This window comes from Trachurus trachurus (genome assembly GCF_905171665.1).
Source record: "Trachurus trachurus genome assembly, chromosome: 6".
Taxonomy (NCBI): Eukaryota; Metazoa; Chordata; class Actinopteri; order Carangiformes; family Carangidae; genus Trachurus; species Trachurus trachurus.
The window spans coordinates 11,896,812-11,921,416 of record NC_139897.1 but is presented as its reverse complement, the minus strand read 5'-3'; the positions used below and the strand labels follow the sequence as shown (position 1 = coordinate 11,921,416).

Here is a 24,605-nt window from a genome sequence, read left to right as displayed (position 1 = left end):
TAGGCTAAATGAATGTATCATGGGGCTGTGTGTAAAGTGGGCTACTACTACTATACTGATCACACCATGGTTCACAGTTAGTCACTACTCACTATTAGTTAATGGTGAGTTCTTCAGTAACTCCTAATCAAATTACTGAGGAACGAACTATTAGCTACTTAATCATTAGTTACCCTTTTTGTGTACCTTAAGGTAAAGTGAGACATCAAAATTTGTAGGTAATGAGTACTGAATCATTACTTAATCATTAGTTACCCTTTTTTGTGTACCTTAGGATGAGGATGTGACTGTACAGTAGTACATTTTAATGGTATCTCTAATACAAATTCGGTAAGATTGCTCCTCAAATTTACTGTAAGATAACTTTGTCCAAAGTGAATTTAGCCCTCTAAAACTGACCGTAGTTTGGTTAACCGAACGTTACATCAATGCTACGCTTGCACATGTTTTACAAAACATTAAATAACTTATGAACCATTTATGATAGAGACGTGGGATTTTTTGAATGGTGCCTCTATGACAACAAGGGACGATAGGCTTATGCGTCATGTAACCACATGGTAAGGGAACAGAGCTAAACCGAGCTCAGACTGGCACGCTTTATCAGTGATCATATTTATCCCCAGTTTAATCTATGCTGGAAAAATGTTTTGTTTGGCTACACTGAATATGATAAAAAACTAAATTCTCAATTTTACATGATCTAATATAATCTTGTTAATTATTTTATCCAAATTTTATTTAGCCTACATAAGTCAAAATTGTCTGGTAAGAAGCCAAACTTCTTGGAACTGTCTGCATATGTTGGTCAATATATCTCCTCCCTCTGTGATTGTGAGAATAAAAAAGCTGTTAAAACATATGATCTTTGTAAGCTTTACAAAATATTTATAAGTTTATGTTTTTTCTGTTTTGCTGTCATCCCCTAACGTATTTATGATGGTTTGGTTGTGTATTAATGTTGTATACACTTATTTCATCTAACTGTATTCAGTCCTGTGTATACTCTTGTTGTCAATAAAGTTGTATTATAAAAAAAGAAGAAAAAAAAGAGCTAAACCGAGCTAGCATCAATGCAACACTTGAGCATGCTTTCATAGAGGCACCATTCAAGGACCCTCGAAAGCAAAGAATCCCTCGATTCAGATGCAGTTAACAGGTCTTTATTATAAATGGTTCATAAGTTATTTAATGTTTTGTACAACGTGTGCAAGTGTAGCATCGATGCTACATTCTGTTAACCGACCATAGCATCGACGCTACGCTAGGTTTTAGAAGAAAGTTAGCATAGTAAAATTTGAGGAGTCATCTTACACATCTTAAAAAAAAAAAAAAAAAAAGACAGATACCATTAAAATATACTTATCACTGTACAGTCACACCCTCGTCCTCGAGATATCGTCGAAATGGGATTTTCTTGCTTTCCTTTGCTTTTCCCTGCATGGCCCATTGCTTCTCTTGTGCCAAGTGAATTCACTGCTCCTCACAGTAAAGGTGCACAGGAAATGATGATCTCGTTTCCAAAATAAAAGACAAATGACACTTTGTAAATGACCTTTAATATGATAAGAACATTACTTCATTTGTTGTTTTTATGTTTATTTATTTAGTTTCTGAATTTATTGAATATCTTTGGGAAAAGTGCGTCTGCAAGGCCAAGAGTGTCTTCAATGCTAAAAGTATGCATAACTTACATGAAATGCCCTAGCACCTGGCTAATAAGGGTCACAAGGTTTGTTTTTGTTACCTTTTCATGCTATATTTATGTCCGGCTCGAGTTTGGTCGCCGTTGATAGTCTCATGTATGGAACATGTTGTGGTTAGCGGTAGCTTAGCATTGGCAGCTCGGCTTAGTTAGCTTAGTTTAACTCCATCTCACTTCAATACATTGAAGTGAGATGGAGCTAAGCTAACTCGTTGGTTGTTTTATTAATGCAACAGGACGTATTTTGTCTGTTTGATGTGAGGTCTGGTAAGGTTAAAAACAGTTTATTGGATTAAAAACAAACAGTTAAAAATATTTATTTCATGGTAATACAGCACTCCATTTGGATATTGTCTTTTGATTAAAATAGATAAAAAGGGAGTCAACTTACATGATTGTTTATGTGATAAAAGCAGTTAAAAATAATTTCATTTAAGTAAAAGGAAAGGTAACTGTATTTTATTTTCTTCTTCTCATAGCTCTTACGGTGTGTCTGCAACTGAATACGGTCCACGGAATAAAGGAATGTGAACCATCAGTTTCATCATTTGTGACCATCATTTAGCTGGGGAAGCTACACACTTGTTATTTTTTATTAGGCTATTATTAAAACAAGAAAGCTACAAAGGTTTTTTTTTTTTTACATTCTATGTCATTTTCTTGTGTGTGGACATAAAAAAAAATGTTATTTTGGTGTACCTGTGCAGGTAAAATCTTATTTTGGTGCCTGTGAAGACAAACGTTATTTTGGTACACATAGAGGCAAATGATTATTTTGGTTCCTCATTAGTTCATCAGTAACTAATGTTTGTGTACCTTACACAAAAATAGTAACTAATGATTCAGTACTCATTACCTACTCATTTCGATGTCTCACTTTACCTTAAGGTACACAAAAAGGGTAACTAATGACTAAGTAATAATTCAGTACTCATTACCTACTCATTTTGATGTCTCACTTTACCTTAAGGTACACAAAACGGGTAACTAATGATTAGTAATAGTTAGTTCCTCAGTAATTTGATTAGGAGTTACTGAAGAACTCGCCATTAACTATTATTGAGTTCCTCATTCATTCCAAATTTGTTTCATAGTAAATAACTACTCTAAATTTTGTGCTCCTCAAACAACTTTATTGTGAACCACGGTGTGATCAGTATACAGTACTTTACACACAGCCCCATGATACATTCATTTAGCCTACCAAACATGTAATGTGACAAACTATGATATTTATTTCGAAGGCAACATGGATGGTCATGTGTATGTGGTCTGAAATTAATGAATAAAATCTTCTCAAGAATCCTGCTGTCTGTGATTTTTTTTAAGGAACTAGGCTACTAATGTAAAGATGAAGATGAAGAAATGAAAAACCACTCATTATGTGTCACTTTAGGTCATAAAGGTTAACTACTGGACAGGTTATTGAGTAATGATTCCGTACTGATGAAGTAACGAGTTCACTAATCATCAAGTTGTGATTAACTATCTATGAAATTTGATCATGAGTTAATGAAGAACTGATCATTAATAGTTCCTCATTAGTTCCTCAGTAACTACTCCTCTGAAATTTGATCAGGGGTTCCTGAAGAACTGACCATTAACTAATAGTTAATTAATCATTAGTTCCTCAGTAACTACTCTAATTTTGTGTATCTCAGTTCCCTAACTAACTCATTAGTTCCTCAGTAACTACTCCTCTGAAATTTGATCAGGGGTTCCTGAAGAACTGACCATTAACTAACAGTAGTTCCTCAGTAACTACTCTAATTTTGTGTACCTTAGTTCCTCAGTAACTACTGTAATTTTGTGTACCTCAATTCCTCACTAACTACTCATTAGTTCCTCATTCTACTCTAATTTTGTGTACCTTATTGTAAAGTGTTACCGAAAAAAGTGCTTGACTGTCCCTGTGCACGCACACACGGTTTAACCAGGGCAGCGGCCAAATCACATCATCATCAAGGCCTTTGCAGATAGGCAGGGAAAACCATAGCATAGATATATATACGAAGACTTCGATGACATAAAGAAGATGAGATGACTCACCTGCCACTGCTGCCCAATGACACGACAGCCACACGGCGGCCATCTTGGGACAGGCAACTCTCTCCCTCAGAGCATTAAAGGATAATTACCGTTTTTTTTTACAACCTAGACCTTATTTCTAGCATAAAATACGATCATTTACTCACCCAGATAACTTTGGTGTCATTACAAGTCGTTCCGACGAAATTAGATCCAGCCAAGAGCCGCCTATGCGAGAACACGGGGCACGCAATGCAGCCTCTACACATAAGCCAATGAAGAGAAGCCAGCACTGGTGTAATGTGCTCATACCTAGATGAGCCAGACAAAATACGGGCTGCAGTATTCTGAACCATTTGCAATCCATGAAGGCTCTTTTTGGATAGTCCAGATAAGAGGACATTACAGTAATCAATCCTAGATGTAACAAAGACGTGAATAAGGTCAATAATAGGTCAACCTACAGACCAGGGGTGTTGATAACATGCCAAGGGTTTTTGTTTGTTTGTTTGTTTTGTTTTTTCAATTTTTGCATATATTTATTTTCTGACTCTTTATTGTTCATAATTATCCTTATGCATCCTATGGACTCATTATTTTTATTTGATTTATTTATTTATTTTTGTCAAGCTCTGCTATATGTATACCTTTAGCTATGTCTATGGGGAAAACCCTGCAGTCCAGCCTGCTCCCCAAACTATGGTAATTGGATGATTACTCTGGACATGGAGTGTCCTTGTCCCAGTGCAGGGACTCACAGGCGCATCCAAACAGAGACCGAGAAATATAATACATGTAAACTATTAGAACTTAGCCGCGGGCTGGATTGGAAGGGTCGACGGGCGGGATTCGGCCTGCGGGCCGCCAGTTGATGATCACTGGTCTACGCTGTCCTGTGCCGTTGGTATTTGCTGGTATAATAATCAGGCCTCACACACACTACTGTGTGACACTTGTGAGAATGGGAAGTGTGACAAGATAAATAGTCTTATGTCAATTTGGACATCCTGAACAGTCCCGTCTCTAATCAAAACTCTCTCAGTAATTTGGGGAATCGTCTGCCCTCCCTGAATCAACACAATGTGGAGAAATAAACTTCCTTGTCATCATACTGCTGTCCAACTGTGGGACTGATCCATGTTTGCTCTTCATGGTACTTTCATCTGAGTTGCTAATAGGGAATATGAGAAGAAATATCATATAACGCCATTACTCTTTAAAGAACTCCACAGCAAACAAGTAAATGATCCTTAGTAAACAGCATTTAAAATTGTGTTGCAGAACACATTAAATATTGGCATGGAAAAGTGGTAATATTATTACACCAAACTGGGAGGCACAACCAGTAATCCGGCAGCTCACGTGTTGTTGGGAACTTTTTTAATGTTAATCTGTTATCTGTCTTTTGCATGAGTTACCCAGTTTGTTTTTTCTGGATGCATTTTAAATAAAATTTAGATGAAAGATAAAGAAAAAAGGAGAGAGAGCAAGAGGGGAGGGGCTCTAGTGGTTGCAGAACATGCAATAAAACTACATGGTGAGAGAGTTTTTGCAGTTTCTGCTCCACATTTGTGGAACCATTTCTCAAAAAATTGTGAATTTTAAAAATATCACCTACATCTGATCAAACAGATCCTTCACGTTGGTGCACATGCAATGTGTGAGCTTGCTCTTTAAAGTTAACAGTTTAAGTTAACAATAACTCCATAAAAGATAGGCTGCTTGATTTTTCTGTATTCTGTTCTTTTGTTTTCTAACCATGTTTTATTTGATACAAAATGATTGTATGCTGAATTGTATGTTGAACTTTGGATCTCTGTAAAGTCAATGAAGAGTGAACTTTTAAATAATTATTTCTTAAAATTGATAAATAAGATTACAGAAACAAATGTGGAAGTAATAACACTAAGCAAAATACAAGTAAGAGATGATTAAACAGGGCCCCTCAGTGGCATTTTGGCTGGGTCTGAATCTGTCCCAAGACCATTTTCTGCTCTCTGTCCCAAACTTTCCTCTCTCTCTCTCTCTCTCTCTCTCTCTCTCTCTCTCTCTCTCTCTCTCTCTCTCTCTCTCTCTCTCTCTCTCTCTCTCTCTCTCTCCAAAAACATTAACTTAAAACACATGCACATGTACAACAATACAAGAGGACAGACATGAAGAGAGTTGCATCTTTTTATTTGATCGGTTGATAAATACTTTAGCTACTGTTGCTAATACAATCATATGAATCATATCGGAAGAATTTTTACAGCCCACATCCATTAATGTGATGACTGATTTTTCATTGCTCTATGGGAAACTTCGCCTCCTGCGAGAAGGTTGCGGAGCAGGTTTGCAGTCTGTGTGGTCACAGCCACACTCCTCCACATGAACGTAGGAGAAGGGAACCACTTCTCCATTCAGACAGTGCAAGTCAACAGAGCGCTTGCTGGAGCGTTTCTCCTTACAGCAGGAGCAAGACTGCTGCATACTAGCTGCTGCTTCAGACCACCTGGAAAAAGGATCAGAAAATAAGAATGTTTGCAAACTACAACTAAATGTTTTCTATCTAATCTATTATATTAGCAATATCATACTTACTTAGTGAAAGTATTGCAGGATCCTTCACAATATGGCATATCTACCTCCTTGTAAGACACACAGTTCTTGTGCGCAACACGTGTTTTCATGGGTACTAACTTGCAGGCTTTCTCTTTCTCAACACCTTTGAAGAATAGCCACACAATTAGATTGTTTTCATATGCTTTCAACCTAAAAACTTAGGAAATGATATACTTACAAGTTGTACAACAGCCATCTGCTGCAGTCTGAATTGTATCCTAAGGAGGAATGTAAACAAGTTCAGCATATTTTGTTTTCTTTATGTCCGTGAAGACATTATCAGTCCCTGACAGTGTTACTTACAGGGTGGCAGTTGCTCTCTTGGAAAGGTGGGCATACAATGTGTGATTTGTACGGTGACAAAGTCTCGGCGGTCTTAACACAGGTGTAATGCACACACTTATTGTCAGGAGGTGACCAGGTCTTTCCTTCCTGACATACATAAGCAGGGATAGACATACAAACATTAAAACACTGGCATACTTCAGGCCAATAAAGATTTACATGCAAAGCAAATGGAGACAATCCGACTTACCTTCAATAGTTGCTTGGTGCCATTAATATTAAGGACACAGTATTTCTGTACGCACTTCCCACAGCATTTATCTGCCTCACTTTCTTCATATTCATATCCCTGAGAGAACATAGAGAGTTAAGTTCAGAGTTATAGAGTTAGAGAAACACTGGTAAAAAATGATGATTAATGATATGAATATAACAGGTTGTATTTCTCTTACCGGGTCACAATTTTCTTGACATTGCTGAAAGTCACACCTTATTTTGAATAGACCAGACTTGGGATCCACCTCATTGGTACAGGTACAATCTTGACATAAAGGCGCAGGAACTGAAGAACCAGGCTTGCAAAAAAAGATGAAATGTGATCATATTAAGAAATTGAAGTGTGGCACAAACTATTAAAATTCAAAACTAATACATAAACAAAATGTGAGAGTTCATCCTCACAAATCCATTTGTTATTTACCTGGTATTCAGAATCTTTGTGGACACACACTCTCTTTGGCACTACACAAGAGTAAGACAATGGAAATTTAGTACCACTGTGATCATTAGGCTTCACATAGAAGTTCATTCTATGAATTGTTGAGCTCACCACAGGTACGCTCCAGACAGCATTTTCCCACAGGGACATTGATAACTGGCATATGTCCAACTGGACAGTTCAAATTGATATCTGGGCAAGTGTTGCTTTGACATTCTGTGGAGACAATAAAACTGTGAGCCACCTTGAAGAATAATTATAAAGGAATTATCATTATCACTGATGATGCACAACGTACGGCAAACATAGGCAGGACAGCAGATGTCTAATGGATTTGTTTGGCTGACAAGGACAAACCCTGGCTCAGTACAGTTGGCTACAGGTGGTGATGGGCACATCTTAGGCTTGCAAGTCACAGTCTTGGTGGACTCCGAACAGATGCAGTTTTCACACTTGTACTCAAACTTCTCATTAAACTGAAAGAATGAGCCACAGCAGCAATTTAGTTGTCTCTTGCGATTTAATAACCCATATTTAGATTTCAAGTGAGCATGAACAGTAAACTTACCCCGCGAGGAATTCCCTCAGGATCAAGACATCCTGTAGAAAATTGTTATCAAATGTCAAAATGTCAATATATTCAATTCATAAAAATGAAATCAATAAGACTTAAAGATATACACTACACTTACCACATTTATCAACACATACACCAGACTCTTTGTTGAAGAGTTTCATTCCCTCAGGACAAAAGCAACCCTCAGTAGTGAAGTTTATAGTTGACTCACTAGGACTGTAATATTGAATCATCAAGAAGGAACAGCAGATCAACATTATTTATTTCAGATCCCCCAAATTAATTTACTTAAATGCACTGCATCTGATAACAACAACAAACTGTTAGCCATGTTCTATTAAGAACTGACTCAGAGGAACTGCAAAATCAATTTTTCCATTCAACTTACTTGTCTTCACAGGTTGGCTGTTCTGCAGGACCACATGGCTTGTAAACTTTGTCTGAAGGGCAGTCACTTGCTGTGGAAAAAGAAAAGAACTAATTGGTTCTTTTTAGATGACACAGTGCCTACATACATTTAACATAAAATGTGTAACAGGGTAGCCTGTTTAGAGTGTGCAATGCAATAACAGTGATTAAAGCAGAAGTAAGCGATCCGGTCCTTTTGGCTAACTTCTTGTCAGCCGATGGAGTTAGCAGTCCCCGCCCTCGTCCCTACGTCACCACATTCACACGCATCCCCTGGCTGCACACACAGAGAGGACCGCCCCTTTATGCCATTCTCTCTCCTCATTGGATAAAGGTTGTAGGATACAAGGAAAGTTTTCTCCTCGGCTTACAGCAGAGCAAAGTGACTGACAGACCCGTGTTTCGGACCAAACACTCTATATAAGTGATTGATGTCGGAAGATATAACTATTTAAGACTTATATTAACACAAACATTCCGCTTACTTCTGCTTTAAGTTGCCCCCTAATTATTCAACTTGTTGCAATGTTCACAGTCAAATTATGAGTGCTTGCTTACCACACTGTGTGGTGTGGTTCCTCCAGTGAAGGCAAACCCCAGCCTGAGCACAGGCAGCAGCGTAAGTCTGCAAACTTATACACTCCACTGCTGAGTTGGATATATGGCAGCTATCAAAAATACAACCTTGGTGGAAATGTTCAGGGGAGACAAATGGATGGCATGCCTCAAAGACACTGTGAAAGTAAAAAAAAACAAAAAAAAAACTTCAAATTAAAATGCTACAAATGAACTGAAATATAAAGTGAGTTTTATGTCAAAGTTATGGGGATGCATGTAAACCCCTGCAGTGGGATTGAGAATACCTACCTGCTCTTAAGCAGGTCACATATAGCATTTGCTGGGCATTCAGATGAGGTTGGCGGAGGATTAGGACTGTTTGTGGGCAGTACAGCTGGTATTTTACATTTGGGCTGGTCAATGTCTGTTCTAAGCCAATGGTCAGCCGCGACTGCACAATCTTTCAACAGCTGACCTCCTGGCAACATGCAGTCATCTGCCTGATTGTTGTTGCATGTTCCTGATAACAGAGACACAGTTAATATTGCAGTTCAACCTCAAACAAATGATTCATAAATATGGTACTGGAGAGACTTATGCTCTTACCACAATGGCCCTGTGTGTTTTTGCCAAAGTATTTATATGGAAGGTTGACACTGAAGCCAACTAGTCCAAATGTTACAACCACATTTAGGTGAGGGATCTCCAAGACCAAATTAATGCCAGAATCCATGATCTTAATACCATATTGTGAATAAGGTAATTTCAGACGTTGTCCGTTTTTCAATGCCTACAGGGGGGAAAAATTCACTTGTGATGCGGAAAAAGGTAATGTATTGTGGCAAACAGATACATCACCTCCCATGACTGCTGGTTAATTTGTGATTTTTAGATTATTACCTCAGAACATACAGTAACCTTTATATGGCCATATTGATTTACCTCCAGTTGAACTGCTCCAATTAGGTTATGATTGATGAGTGTGATAGTTTGTGTGTGGTATGATACAGTTATTGATCGAGGACAAGAAACATCTTCACTGGGATCACAAAAGACATTGTCAATAGAAATCTTCAGGTTATATCTCGGTGAAATCTCTTCCATTAAAATGTAACTACAGTTCCCTTGATAACTGTAGTATAATCCATCAAATGTGATGTAATGAGGATCTCCCCAGCCTTCGCATACACCTAAAAGGAAACAACAAAGGGCAGTTGAAAATCGAATCTTTTCCCAAAGAGAAACGTAAGAGTCAATCTATATGTCATGCATCCTTTAACCATGGAATGGCTTACAGTCACAAGCGTAATGTTGACAGCAGTATAACTCATCATAAACCAGAACTGGTTTCTTTCCATTGGCACATGTGATGTTCTGAAGGGGTGGGCACTCATAGGGAACTATTTCAATTGTATTATTTTCAATGCATCTGGCCATGGTGCAGTTGCACAAGAAGAAGATCTCGTTTTGCTAGTGTAGAGAAGGAAAAATAGGTTAAATCATTGTATTTTGAAATATTTTGCCAAAAATAAGAAGCATGCAAAGTGGCTACATATTGCCACTTAAAGAGATATTCCGGCGTAAGTTTAAAGGGACAACGAGGAGTTTTTTTTATTTTCATGACTCGCCACAAAACCGTAAGTAAGGAAACACTGGTCGGCTCGCCCAGCATTTCCACCACCACTAATAATAACAAAATTATATATTTATCGAAAAAGGGCCCATTAACAAGTGTGTGTAGCGTAGATTCATCCACATTAACGTGAGACTTTTATATAACCAAATAGAAACTCCTCGTTGTCCCTTTAATACTTGATGAATGAAAACATGAGTCTGTCTTGCGCCGGTCAAAGAATTTCACGGTGCACGCGGAGGCTCATAAATGTAGTGTGAAAACGCTTCGCTTTTCCAAAACTCCTCGTTGTCCCTTTAACCCAAGGTCTAAAACACGGTGACACAGAGTAAGACCCCCCTTCAGCTGACCCCACCACGAGCAAGCGACTGGAGGAAAGTGGATGAGTTTTGTTTTCGTCTCTTTTCAGGCAAAGCCAGCAGGTGTTTGATGCCTCGTACTATGGGCTGGGACCCTATTTGTACTGTTGCTGAAGTTTGGTGCTTTTCTGAGCATTATTTGTGGTTGTGAGTGTTTTTTTTGATGGTGGTTGCTTGGTGGAGAAATCGACAGCACTGTATTGCTATCCTGCGGTCTTTGCTGAAGTTGCTACAACTAGAGAAGCTAGCGGTCGGTAAACTTGATGTCTGGAGGGAGGGTCTTACTCTTTGTCACTGTGTGTTAGACCATGGGTTAAACTTACGTCAGACATGGGGCACTTGCTAAACCCAGTAAGCTTAAAAATGCCCAAACTGTCACTTTTTGGCTTAATGACAGTATTGCAAAATAGCATGTTGCATCTGTGCTACCATGGGATAATGGTTGTGACTGGATCAATTTATGTTGGCTCTTGTGTAGACAATTCTGTTGTATGTTTACTGTGTGGTGGCAAAAAATGTTACCTCGTTCAATAAAGTATTAAAAAGAATATCTTTACATGTCAGCTATCTTTCTTGAGTTTTAATAAAGCATTCATGAATGGAGTCACACAAACACAACCGAACAGGAGTACAGTCAGTGAGTGAGTGGCCTGAAGATGTTCTCAGGCTCACTATAGTGAGTTCCCAAAACACATAGCAGCAGACAAAATATATGACACTCTGGTGGTTCTGACTAGCTTTACCACCAGCACACAACAATCCCTTGTAAATTTCCACAGGACACTCTGTTGTAGGAGCTTAATTAACTAGTACAACTTCCCACAAGGTGAAAGGAACTTCACTTAGAAACATGGTTATACAGCATTTGTAAAGCATACTATGGGTTAACACCAAAATTTCCCATTACAACTGTCTGCTTTCACAGAGCTAATGGCAATATTTCAAGAATGTGATAGGTGAAAATGGGTGTTCGTTTGGTCTGAGATGGTGGTGGTCTAGTGCAGCAGTTATTAGCAGTAACAATTGTCTGCAGAACCTATACTGTAACATTTATTTGGGAGGAAGTAAGAGGGTTCTTACTGTTACGTTCCATTCAGGGCAAATAGGAGGTGGAAGTGTAGTGGTAGTAGAAGGCGTAGGAGTAGAAGATGTAGGGGTAGTAGAAGGTGTAGGAGTAGTTGGAGGTGATGTTGTGGGACATATTTCTGTCTTGTTAAGAATCTCACAAATTTTAGAACATATCATGGTGAGACAAAAACCTGATCCAAGGTGTACCCTGTTGAATATAACCTGCCCTAAAGACAAGAAAAAAGATAACATAAACAATGGTAAGCGTAAACTTCAAAAGAAAAAACATCTACTCAAGACATGTCGATTTTTGTTTGTCCTCTTACCTGGCTCGTAATGTGTGCCATTAATTACACAGAAGCATTCTGTGGTGGAACTTGTAGATGTGGTGGTTGTGGTTGGTCCTGCGGTTGTGATAGGAGTTTGAGTTGATGGTGTGGTATTTTGGGGGATTGTCGTGGGTTTTATAGTTGGGCTAGTTGGGAAAGTTGCTAGGGTTGTAGATCCTGTGGTTGTGGTAGGTCCTTCTGTTGTGGTAGGAGGTGGTGTTGATGGTGTTGTAGATGTGGTGGTTGTGGTTGGTCCTGTAGTTGTGGTAGGAGTTTGGGTTGATGGTGTGGTAGGTTTGGGGGTTGTCGTGGGTCCTGTAGTTGGGCTAGTTGGAAAAGTTGCTAAGGTTGTAGATTCTGTGGTTCTGGTTGGTCCCTCTGTTGTCGTAGGAGGTGGTGTAGATGTGGTGGTTGTGGTCGGTCCCTCTGTTGTGGTAGGAGTTTGGGTTGATGGTGTGGTAGTTTTGGGGGTTGTCGTGGGTCCTGTAGTTGGGCTTGTTGGGAAAGTTGCTATGGTTGTAGTTGGTCCCTCTGTTGTGGTAGGAGTTGGGGTTGATGGTGGTGTAGATATGGTGGTTGTGGTTGGTCCTGCAGTTGTGGTAGGAGTTTGGGTTGATTGTGTGGTAGATGTGGTAGTTGTGGTTGGTCCCTCTGTTGTGGTGGGAGGTGGGGTTGATGGTGGTGTAGATGTGGTTGGTCCTGCAGTTGTGTTAGGAGTTTGGGTTGATGGTGTGGTAGTTTTGGGGGTTGTTGTGGGTCCTGTAGTTGAGCTACTTGGGAAAGTTGCTAAGGTTGTAGATCCTGTGGTTGTGGTTGGTCCCTCTGTTGTGGTAGGAAGTGGGGTTGATGGTGGTGTAGAAGTTGTCCCATTCACAAGGGGGCCAGTTGGCAAAGGTTTCATAGTGCCAGTTACTACGCTTACAGTGGTTGTGGTTTGTCCCTCTGTTGTGGTAGGAGGTGGGGTTGATGGTGGTGTAGATGTGGTGGTTGTGGTTGGTCCCCCTGTTGTGGTAGGAGTTTGGGTTGATGGTGTGGTAGTTTTGGGGGTTGTCGTGGGTTCTATAGTTGGGCTAGTTGCTAAGGTTGTAGATTCTGTGGTTGTGGTTGGTCCCTCTGTTGTGGTAGGAGGTGGGGTTGATGGTGGTGTAGATGTGGTGGTTGTGGTTGGTCCTGAAGTTGTGGTAGGAGTTTGGGTTGATGGTGTGGTAGTTTTGGGGGTTGTCGTGGGTTCTATAGTTGGGCTAGTTGGGAAAGTTGCAAAGGTTGTAGATTCTGTGGTTGTGGTTGGTCCCTCTGTTGTGGTAAGAGGTGGGGTTGATGGTGGTGTAGATGTGGTGGTTGTGGTTGGTCCCTCTGTTGTGGTGGGAGGTGGGGTTGATGGTGGTGTAGATGTGGGGGTTGTGGTTGGTCCTGTAGTTGGGCTAGTTGGGAAAGTTGCTAAGGTTGTAGATCCTGTGGTTGTGGTTGGTCCCTCTGTCGTGGTAGCAGGTGGGGTTGATGGTGGAGAAGATGTGGTGGATGTGGTCGGTCCCTCTGTTGTGGTAGGAGTTTGGGTTGATGGTGTGGTAGTTTTGGGGGTTGTCGTGGGTAATATAGTTGGGCTAGTTGGGAAAGTTGCTAAGGTTGTAGATTCTGTGGTTGTGGTTGGTCCCTCTGTTGTGGTAGGAGGTGGGGTTGATGGTGGTGTATATGTGGTGGTTGTGGTTGGTCCCTCTGTTGTGGTAGGAGGTGGGGTTGATGGTGGTGTAGATGTGGTGGTTGTGGTTGGTCCTGAAGTTGTGGTAGGAGGTGGGGTTGATGGTGGTGTAGATGTGGTGGTTGTGGTTGGTCCAGTAGTTGTGATAGGAGTTTGGGTTGGTGGTGTGGTAGTTTTGGGGGTTGTCGTTGGTCCTATAGTTGGGCTAGTTGGGAATGTTGGTAAGGTTGTAGATTCTGTGGTTGTGGTTGGTCTCACTGTTGTGGTAGGAAGTGGGGTTGATGGTGGTGTAGATGTGGTGGTTGTGGTTGGTCCTGCAGTTGTGGTAGGAGTTTGGGTTGATTGTGTGGTAGATGTGGTGGTTGTGGTTTTGGGGGTTGTCGTGGGTTCTATAGTTGGGCTAGTTGGGAAAGTTGCTAAGGTTGTAGATTCTGTGGTTGGTCCCCCTGTTGTGGTAGGAAGTGTGGTTGATGGTGGTGTAGATGTGGTGGTTGTGGTCGGTTCCTCTGTTGTGGTAGGAGTTTGGGTTGGTGGTGTGGTAGGTTTGGGGGTTGTCGTGGGTCCTATAGTTGGGCTAGTTGGGAAAGTTGCTAAGGTTGTAGATTCTGTGGTTGTGGTTGGTCCCTCTGTTGTGGTAGGAGGTGGGGTTGATGGTGTGGTAGTTTTGGGGGTTGTCGTAGGTTCTATATGTGGGCTAGTTGGGAAAGTTGCTAAGGTTGTAGATTCTGTGGTTGTGGTTGGTCCCTCTGTTGTGGTAGGAAGTGTGGTTGATGGTGGTGTAGATGTGGTGGTTGTGGTTGGTCCCTCTGTTGTGGAAGAAGTTTGGGTTGATGGTTTGGTAGTTTTGGGGGTTGTTGTAGGTTCTATTGTTGGGCTAGTTGGGAAAGTTGCTAAGGTTGTAGATTCTGTGGTTGTGGTTGGTCCCTCTGTTGTGGTAGGAGGTGGGGTTGATGGTGGTGTAGATGTGGTGGTTGTGGTTGGTCCTGAAGTTGTGGTAGGAGTTTGGGTTGATGGTGTGGTAGTTTTGGGGGTTGTTGTGGGTTCTATAGTTGAGCTAGTTGGAAAAGTTGCAAAGGTTGTAGATTCTGTGGTTGTGGTTGGTCCCTCTGTTGTGGTAGGAGGTGGGGTTGATGGCGGTGTAGATATCGTGGTTGTGGTTGGTCCCTCTGTTGTGGTAGGAGTCTGGGTTGATTGTGTGGTAGATGTGGTGGTTGTGGTTGGTCCCTCTGTTGTGGTAGAGGTTTGGGTTGATGGTGTGGTAGTTTTGAGGGTTGTTGTGGGTCCTGTAGTTGGGCTAGTTGGGAAAGTTGCTAAGGTTGTAGATTCTGTGGTTGTGGTTGGTCCCTCTGTTGTGGTAGGAGGTGGGGTTGATGGTGGTGTAGATGTGGTGGTTGTGGTTGGTCCCTCTGTTGTGGTAGGAGTTTGGGTTGATGGTGTGGTAGTTTTGGGGGTTGTCGTGGGTTCTATAGTTGGGTTAGTTGGGAAAGTTGCTAAGGTTGTAGATTCTGTGGTTGTGGTTGGTCCCTCTGTTGTGGTAGGCGGTGGGGTTGATGGTGGTGTAGATGTGGTGGTTGTAGTCGGTCCCTCAGTTGTGGTAGGAGTTTGGTTTGATGGTGTGGTAGTTTTGGGGGTTGTCGTGGGTTCTATAGTTGGGCTAGTTGAGAAAGTTGGTAAGGTTGTAGATTCTGTGGTTTTGGTTGGTCCCTCTGTTGTGGTAGGAGGTGGGGTTGATGGTGGTGTAGATGTGGTGGTTGTGGCTGGTCCCTCTGTTGTGGTAGGAGTTTGGGTTGATGGTGTGGTAGTTTTGGGGGTTGTCGTGGGTTCTGTAGTTGGACTAGTTGGGAAAGTTGCAAAGGTTGTAGATTCTGTGGTTGTGGTTGGTCCCTCTGTTGTGGTAGGAGGTGGGGTTGATGGTGGTGTAGATGTGGTGGTTGTGGTTGGTCCTGAAGTTGTGGTAGGAGTTTGGGTTGATGGTGTGGTAATTTTGGGGGTTGTCGTGGGTTCTGTAGTTGGACTAGTTGGGAAAGTTGCAAAGGTTGTAGATTCTGTGGTTGTGGTTGGTCCCTCTGTTGTGGTAGGAGGTGGGGTTGATGGCGGTGTAGATATCGTGGCTGTGGTTGGTCCTGCAGTTGTGGTAGGTGTTTGGGTTGATTGTGTGGTAGATGTGGTGGTTGTGGTTAGTCCTGCAGTTGTGGTAGGAGTTTGGGTTGATGGTGTGTTAGTTTTGGGGGTTGTTGTGGGTCCTGTAGTTGGGCTAGTTGGGAAAGTTGCTAAGGTTGTAGATTCTGTGGTTGTGGTTGGTCCCTCTGTTGTAGTAGGAGGTGGGGTTGATGGTGGTGTAGATGTGGTGGTTGTGGTTGGTCCCTCTGTTGTGGTAGGAGTTTGGGTTGATGGTGTGGTAGTTTTGGGGGTTGTCGTAGGTTCTATAGTTGGGCTAGTTGGGAAAGTTGCTAAGGTTGTAGATTCTGTGGTTGTGGTTGGTCCCTCTGTTGTGGTAGGAGATGGTGTAGATGTGGTGGTTGTGGTTGGTCTTGAAGTTGTGATAGGAGTTTGGGTTGATGGTGTGGTAGTTTTGGGGGTTGTTGTGGGTCCTGTAGTTGGGCTAGTTGGGAAAGTTGCTATGGTTGTAGATTCTGTGGTTGTAGTTGGTCCCTCTGTTGTGGTAGGAGTTGGGGTTGATGGTGGTGTAGATATGGTGGTCGTGGTTGGTCCTGCAGTTGTGGTAGGAGTTTGGGTTGAGAGTGTGGTAGCTGTGGTGGTTGTGGTTGGTCCTGAAGTTGTGATAGGAGTTTGGGTTGGTGGTGTGGTAGTTTTGGGGGTTGTCGTTGGTCCTATAGTTGGGCTAGTTGGGAATGTTGGTAAGGTTGTAGATTCTGTGGTTGTGGTTGGTCCCTCTGTTGTGGTAGGAGGTGGGGTTGATGGTGGTGTGGATGTGGTGGTTGTGGCTGGTCCCTCTGTTGTGGTAGGAGTTTGGGTTGATGGTGTGGTAGTTTTGGGGGTTGTCGTGGGTTCTGTAGTTGGGCTAGTTGGGAAAGTTGCAAAGGTTGTAAATTCTGTGGTTGTGGTTGGTCCCTCTGTTGTGGTAGGAGGTGGGGTTGATGGCGGTGTAGATATCGTGGTTGTGGTTGGTCCCTCTGTTGTGGTAGGAGTCTGGGTTGATTGTGTGGTAGATGTGGTGGTTGTGGTTGGTCCCTCTGTTGTGGTAGGAGGTGGGGTTGATGGTGGTGTAGATGTGGTGGTTGTGGTTGGTCTTGAAGTTGTGATAGGAGTTTGGGTTGATGGTGTGGTAGTTTTGGGGGTTGTCGTGGGTCCTGTAGTTGGACTAGTTGGGAAAGTTGCTAAGGTTGTAGATTCTGTGGTTGTGGTTGGTCCCTCTGTTGTGGTAGGAGGTGGGGTTGATGGTGGTGTAGATGTGGTGGTTGTGGTTGGTCCCTCTGTTGTGGTAGGGGGTGGGGTTGATGGTGGCGTAGATGTGGTGGTTGTGGTTGGTCCTGCAGTTGTGGTAGGAGTTTGGGTTGATGGTGTCGTAGTCTTGGGGGTTGTTGTGGGTTCACATGTGTTTACCTCACAACATACTCTGATCTTATAATTGAAGCATTTAAATGGAGGTGCTTTCTGGTCTTCTTTTCTACATATTAAACCATACCCCACGTCACAAGTCACAACTTGGCGAGACTTACTCACAAAGTCATCAAAGTTCATGCTAGGATCAGCTGCATATCTACAATCAATTTCTGTGGGGTTTTCACATATTTCTTTACCACTGTTTTTGATGTTTTCATAAGTTTCCCAGTCACTCTTGTCTTTTGCGTTATGCACATCATACCATTCTGACCACTCACACGTTGGAATACACGGTGTAGTGGTTGGAGGTGGTGGTGATGGTTGTGTAGATATGGTGGTTGTGGTTGGTCCCTCTGTTGTGGTAGGAAGTGTGGTTGATGGTGGTGTAGATGTGGTGGTTGTGGTCGGTCCTGCAGTTGTGGTAGGAGTTTGGGTTGATGGTGTGGTAGTTTTGGGGGTTGTCGTGGGTTCTATAGTTGGGCTAATTGGGAAAGTTGCTAAGGTTGTAGATTCTGTGGTTGGTCCCTCTGTTGTGGTAGGAAGTGTGGTTGATGGTGGTGTAGATGTGGTGGTTGTGGTCGGTCCCTCTGTTGTGGTAGGAGTTTGCGTTGATGGTGTGGTAGTTTTGGGGGTTGTTGTGGGTTCTATAGTTGGGCTAATTGGGAAAGTTGCTAAGGTTGTAGATTCTGTGGTTGGTCCCTCTGTTGTGGTAGGAGGTGGGGTTGATGGTGGTGTAGATGTGGTGGTTATGGTCGGTTCCTCTGTTGTGGTAGGAGTTTGGGTTGGTGGTGTGGTAGGTTTGGGGGTTGTCGTGGGTCCTGTAGTTGGGCTAGTTGGGAAAGTTGCTAAGGATGTAGATTCTGTGGTTGTAGTTGGTCCCTCTGTTGTGGTAGGAGGTGGTGTTGATGGTGGTGTAGATGTGGTGGTTGTGGTTAGTCCTGAAGTTGTGGTAGGAGTTGGGGTTGATGGTGGTGTAGATGTGGTGGTTGTGGTTGGTCCCTCTGTTGTGGTAGGAGGTGGGGTTGATGGTGGTGTAGATGTGGTGGTAGTGGTCGGTTCCTCTGTTGTGGTAGGAGTTTGGGTTGGTGGTGTGGTAGGTTTGGGGGTTGTCGTGGGTCCTGTAGTTGGACTAGTTGGGAAAGTTGCTAAGGTTGTAGATTCTGTGGTTGTGGTTGGTCCCTCTGTTGTGGTAGGAGGTGGGGTTGATGGTGGTGTAGATGTGGTGGTTGTGGTTGGTCCCTCTGTTGTGGTAGGGGGTGGGGTTGATGGTGGCGTAGATGTGGTGGTTGTGGTTAGTCCTGAAGTTGTGGTAGGAGTTGGGGTTGATGGTGGTGTAGATGTGGTGGTTGTGGTTGGTCCCTCTGTTGTGGTAGGAGGTGGGGTTGATGGTGGTGTAGATGTGGTGGTAGTGGTCGGTTCCTCTGTTGTGGTAGGAGTTTGGGTTGGTGGTGTGGTAGGTTTGGGGGTTGTCGTGGGTCCTGTAGTTGGACTAGTTGGGAAAGTTGCTAAGGTTGTAGATTCTGTGGTTGTGGTTGGTCCCTCTGTTGTGGTAGGAGGTGGGGTTGATGGTGGTGTAGATGTGGTGGTTGTGGTTAGTCCTGAAGTTGTGGTAGGAGTTGGGGTTGATGGTGGTGTAGATGTGGTGGTTGTGGTTGGTCCCTCTGTTGTGGTAGGAGTTTGGGTTGATGGTGTCGTAGTCTTGGGGGTTGTTGTGGGTTCACATGTGTTTACCTCACAACATACTCTGATCTTATAATTGAAGCATTTAAATGGAGGTGCTTTCTGGTCTTCTTTTCTACATATTAAACCATACCCCACGTCACAAGTCACAACTTGGCGAGACTTACTCACAAAGTCATCAAAGTTCATGCTAGGATCAGCTGCATATCTACAATCAATTTCTGTGGGGTTTTCACATATTTCTTTACCACTGTTTTTGATGTTTTCATAAGTTTCCCAGTCACTCTTGTCTTTTGCGTTATGCACATCATACCATTCTGACCACTCACACGTTGGAATACACGGTGTAGTGGTTGGAGGTGGTGGTGATGGTTGTGTAGATATGGTGGTTGTGGTTGGTCCCTCTGTTGTGGTAGGAAGTGTGGTTGATGGTGGTGTAGATGTGGTGGTTGTGGTCGGTCCTGCAGTTGTGGTAGGAGTTTGGGTTGATGGTGTGATAGTTTTGGGGGTTGTCGTGGGTTCTATAGTTGGGCTAATTGGGAAAGTTGCTAAGGTTGTAGATTCTGTGGTTGGTCCCTCTGTTGTGGTAGGAAGTGTGGTTGATGGTGGTGTAGATGTGGTGGTTGTGGTCGGTCCCTCTGTTGTGGTAGGAGTTTGCGTTGATGGTGTGGTAGTTTTGGGGGTTGTCGTGGGTTCTATAGTTGGGCTAATTGGGAAAGTTGCTAAGGTTGTAGATTCTGTGGTTGGTCCCTCTGTTGTGGTAGGAGGTGGGGTTGATGGTGGTGTAGATGTGGTGGTTGTGGTCGGTTCCTCTGTTGTGGTAGGAGTTTGGGTTGGTGGTGTGGTAGGTTTGGGGGTTGTCGTGGGTCCTGTAGTTGGGCTAGTTGGGAAAGTTGCTAAGGATGTAGATTCTGTGGTTGTAGTTGGTCCCTCTGTTGTGGTAGGAGGTGGTGTTGATGGTGGTGTAGATGTGGTGGTTGTGGTTAGTCCTGAAGTTGTGGTAGGAGTTAGGGTTGATGGTGGTGTAGATGTGGTGGTTGTGGTTGGTCCCTCTGTTGTGGTAGGAGGTGGGGTTGATGGTGGTGTAGATGTGGTGGTAGTGGTCGGTTCCTCTGTTGTGGTAGCAGTTTGGGTTGGTGGTGTGGTAGGTTTGGGGGTTGTCGTGGGTCCTGTAGTTGGACTAGTTGGGAAAGTTGCTAAGGTTGTAGATTCTGTGGTTGTGGTTGGTCCCTCTGTTGTGGTAGGAGGTGGGGTTGATGGTGGTGTAGATGTGGTGGTTGTGGTTGGTCCCTCTGTTGTGGTAGGGGGTGGGGTTGATGGTGGCGTAGATGTGGTGGTTGTGGTTGGTCCTGCAGTTGTGGTAGGAGTTTGGGTTGATGGTGTCGTAGTCTTGGGCGTTGTTGTGGGTTCACATGTGTTTACCTCACAACATACTCTGATCTTATAATTGAAGCATTTAAATGGAGGTGCTTTCTGGTCTTCTTTTCTACATATTAAACCATACCCCACGTCACAAGTCACAACTTGGCGAGACTTACTCACAAAGTCATCAAAGTTCATGCTAGGATCAGCTGCATATCTACAATCAATTTCTGTGGGGTTTTCACATATTTCTTTACCACTGTTTTTGATGTTTTCATAAGTTTCCCAGTCACTCTTGTCTTTTGCGTTATGCACATCATACCATTCTGACCACTCACACGTTGGAATACACGGTGTAGTGGTTGGAGGTGGTGGTGATGGTTGTGTAGATATGGTGGTTGTGGTTGGTCCCTCTGTTGTGGTAGGAAGTGTGGTTGATGGTGGTGTAGATGTGGTGGTTGTGGTCGGTCCTGCAGTTGTGGTAGGAGTTTGGGTTGATGGTGTGATAGTTTTGGGGGTTGTCGTGGGTTCTATAGTTGGGCTAATTGGGAAAGTTGCTAAGGTTGTAGATTCTGTGGTTGGTCCCTCTGTTGTGGTAGGAAGTGTGGTTGATGGTGGTGTAGATGTGGTGGTTGTGGTCGGTCCCTCTGTTGTGGTAGGAGTTTGCGTTGATGGTGTGGTAGTTTTGGGGGTTGTCGTGGGTTCTATAGTTGGGCTAATTGGGAAAGTTGCTAAGGTTGTAGATTCTGTGGTTGGTCCCTCTGTTGTGGTAGGAGGTGGGGTTGATGGTGGTGTAGATGTGGTGGTTGTGGTCGGTTCCTCTGTTGTGGTAGGAGTTTGGGTTGGTGGTGTGGTAGGTTTGGGGGTTGTCGTGGGTCCTGTAGTTGGGCTAGTTGGGAAAGTTGCTAAGGATGTAGATTCTGTGGTTGTAGTTGGTCCCTCTGTTGTGGTAGGAGGTGGTGTTGATGGTGGTGTAGATGTGGTGGTTGTGGTTAGTCCTGAAGTTGTGGTAGGAGTTGGGGTTGATGGTGGTGTAGATGTGGTGGTTGTGGTTGGTCCCTCTGTTGTGGTAGGAGGTGGGGTTGATGGTGGTGTAGATGTGGTGGTAGTGGTCGGTTCCTCTGTTGTGGTAGCAGTTTGGGTTGGTGGTGTGGTAGGTTTGGGGGTTGTCGTGGGTCGTGTAGTTGGACTAGTTGGGAAAGTTGCTAAGGTTGTAGATTCTGTGGTTGTGGTTGGTCCCTCTGTTGTGGTAGGAGGTGGGGTTGATGGTGGTGTAGATGTGGTGGTTGTGGTTGGTCCCTCTGTTGTGGTAGGGGGTGGGGTTGATGGTGGCGTAGATGTGGTGGTTGTGGTTGGTCCTGCAGTTGTGGTAGGAGTTTGGGTTGATGGTGTCGTAGTCTTGGGGGTTGTTGTGGGTTCACATGTGTTTACCTCACAACATACTCTGATCTTATAATTGAAGCATTTAAATGGAGGTGCTTTCTGGTCTTCTTTTCTACATATTAAACCATACCCCACGTCACAAGTCACAACTTGGCGAGACTTACTCACAAAGTCATCAAAGTTCATGCTAGGATCAGCTGCATATCTACAATCAATTTCTGTGGGGTTTTCACATATTTCTTTACCACTGTTTTTGATGTTTTCATAAGTTTCCCAGTCACTCTTGTCTTTTGCGTTATGCACATCATACCATTCTGACCACTCACACGTTGGAATACACGGTGTAGTGGTTGGAGGTGGTGGTGATGGTTGTGTAGATATGGTGGTTGTGGTTGGTCCCTCTGTTGTGGTAGGAGGTGGTGGTGATGGTTGTGTAGATATGGTGGTTGTGGTTGGTCCTGCAGTTGTGGTAGGAGTTTGGGTTGATGGTGTTGGTGTTGTGCAGGTTTCATTGTGTAATATCAGCGTTGAATTGATGCAGATTCCATAGTAGCATGTTCCCAAGTTATCAGTCACGTTAAAAACAACGTCAGTTTCATCATATCTTGTCCCATTGTAAAAGCAACCCTCACATTCTTCCACACATATCTGCTTGTGCTCATCAAATATGGGCTTATCTTCAGGGCATACTGGGTAGCAGCCTGTAAAAATCACATCACAATGTATCACAGTTTCTTTCTTTTTTTGACATTGTTTTTATATCTGGGATACGAATGTTAGTCGAATGATCTTTGAACTCTTTTCTTATTGACACATCAATATGATTTGAGACATGTGAGTTGCTCTCTTACCTTCTAGTTCTGGTATAGGGTTGGTGCATGTTCCTTTTGGATTCAAACAGGTCTTGTAACAAGATGTGTGACATGGTCTGTAGTGCCACATGCAATCAGATTGGCTATTGTAATAGTCACAAAAGACAGCTTGGAAGAAAAGATACAGTCAATATTACATTTGAATAATTTAAAACATTGATTTAAATAACAAATATCAATATTTTATTCTGTGTATTAAGTGTAGCCACAACAACCAAACCTAAATTCCATCAAATTGAGCACACATTTTTTCTCATCTCTAAATATATACCATGTCATAAGAACTTTCAGTCTCACAACAGTCTTTAGCCAGATAAGACCGAAATCAACATTTTTATTGTCCAAAGTGTAAAGCTGTGATTACTTACGACAGATTTCTGGACTTCTCCATGCAACACAGACACCAGCCTCACTACAAGCTTGAGCATAAGCTGCAACCGCTGTGCAGAAACACTCACAGTCTCCTCCAGTGTCACAAGCACATGAGTCTTTCACACAGTTTTCTTGAAATGGAAGGGGATCTACCTGTTCAGTCATTCAAGATTAATGACTGGTGTTTAGAAACCTGTTCCCAAACATGTAACGAATATAACAAATTAAAATAATTGAAAAACAAATCTGTTATTACCTTATTGTGACAGTCTTTGAATGTCTCTGAAGTTATAATGCTACACATCATTTTTGCCCAGTAATGTCGACTGGGTTTCGCTACACAAGGATCAACATTTGTTTCCATATCTGGGCAGGTGCTTGTTAATTTCCAGCTGTTTGCAAATTCTATAGGATTGCTCACAACGAGCTGGCCCTGGGTGGTGAAGTCATTCTGGCCATTGCCATCAAAATCCCCACAAAGGCCGCATACCTCTCCCTGTACAAATGAAAGGCGATAGTGACTTTTTTTTTTCTTTTTTTTTTTTTTTTTACATTGGGACAATATTACATTGAACAGGCTTTTTACATGATGTGTCTTTGCATACCATAATACTCACTCTATTTACATTATAAATTATCACTAGGACTTTTTCAACACTATCACTGCTGTCCCAAAGCTTCATAAGTGATGCATGAAAATCACTTGTGAAAACTATTACAGCAAGAAATTTCAGTCATCATCTCAAAAGCAATTACTGTGACTCACGCTGTGCATTGGTTCCAGGAGGATGCGAACTGTCGTTCTACGATCCCACATCACTGCCACACCAATGGCAGATTCTATCACCAGATACAAGCCAATCGTCCGTATTTTGTATGGAATCTGAGTGCCATGTCCCAGGTCCTCCTCTTCATATTTACCCTTTGATAATTTGACTTCATTTCGCTGCAATGTTAAGGAGATTACAGTAACCTGCATTGTTAAATAATTTTGGCCAGAGAAGATATCAGGTTTTGTCATGAAATCTTACCCCAAGTTGGATTCTGACAGTTTTGGAGCATGTGGTGCCTGTTGATCCACATGGCACGTTTTCTGTGATAACTCTGAAGGTGTCCTGTGCTGTTTTATTGCCACATTTGTTCTTCGAAGTGAGAGAGTCATTAAACCATTGCTTATTTGCTTCGTAGTACACAGGAAATCACTGATAAAATTAAAATGACACTTAAAGCAGAAGTAAGTGATATGTTTGTGTTAATATAAGTCTTAAATAGTTATATCTTCCGACAGCAATCACTTACATAGAGTGTTTGGACCGAAACACGGGTCTGTCAGTCACTCTGCTCTGCTCTGAGCCGAGGAGAAAACTTTTCTCGTATCCTACAATTATTATCCAATGAGGAGAGAGA

At 42.8% G+C, this 24,605-nt stretch overlaps 1 protein-coding gene across 1 annotated transcript in view; it reads right to left on the bottom strand.

Annotated features, from left to right (window-relative positions):
* Positions 1-6,022: 6,022 nt before the first annotated feature.
* LOC310987315 (mucin-2-like) overlaps positions 6,023-24,605 on the bottom strand; it is a gene marked incomplete at both ends in the record, with an annotated part of 31,566 nt that continues 12,983 nt past the window's right edge. Inside the window, 26 exons of the mRNA XM_083973512.1 lie at positions 6,023-6,224; positions 6,413-6,437; positions 6,522-6,552; positions 6,638-6,766; positions 6,870-6,968; positions 7,072-7,194; positions 7,320-7,360; positions 7,449-7,553; positions 7,636-7,813; positions 7,906-7,937; positions 8,030-8,130; positions 8,303-8,372; positions 8,881-9,056; positions 9,190-9,400; positions 9,487-9,670; positions 9,823-10,070; positions 10,176-10,350; positions 12,148-12,167; positions 12,267-12,344; positions 12,433-12,595; positions 22,417-22,655; positions 22,806-22,934; positions 23,195-23,351; positions 23,455-23,694; positions 23,965-24,144; positions 24,230-24,340. Of these exons, the coding sequence (XP_083829638.1) occupies positions 6,023-6,224; positions 6,413-6,437; positions 6,522-6,552; positions 6,638-6,766; positions 6,870-6,968; positions 7,072-7,194; positions 7,320-7,360; positions 7,449-7,553; positions 7,636-7,813; positions 7,906-7,937; positions 8,030-8,130; positions 8,303-8,372; positions 8,881-9,056; positions 9,190-9,400; positions 9,487-9,670; positions 9,823-10,070; positions 10,176-10,350; positions 12,148-12,167; positions 12,267-12,344; positions 12,433-12,595; positions 22,417-22,655; positions 22,806-22,934; positions 23,195-23,351; positions 23,455-23,694; positions 23,965-24,144; positions 24,230-24,340 (3,447 nt within the window). The remainder of the gene's footprint in view (positions 6,225-6,412; positions 6,438-6,521; positions 6,553-6,637; positions 6,767-6,869; positions 6,969-7,071; positions 7,195-7,319; positions 7,361-7,448; positions 7,554-7,635; positions 7,814-7,905; positions 7,938-8,029; positions 8,131-8,302; positions 8,373-8,880; positions 9,057-9,189; positions 9,401-9,486; positions 9,671-9,822; positions 10,071-10,175; positions 10,351-12,147; positions 12,168-12,266; positions 12,345-12,432; positions 12,596-22,416; positions 22,656-22,805; positions 22,935-23,194; positions 23,352-23,454; positions 23,695-23,964; positions 24,145-24,229; positions 24,341-24,605) is intronic.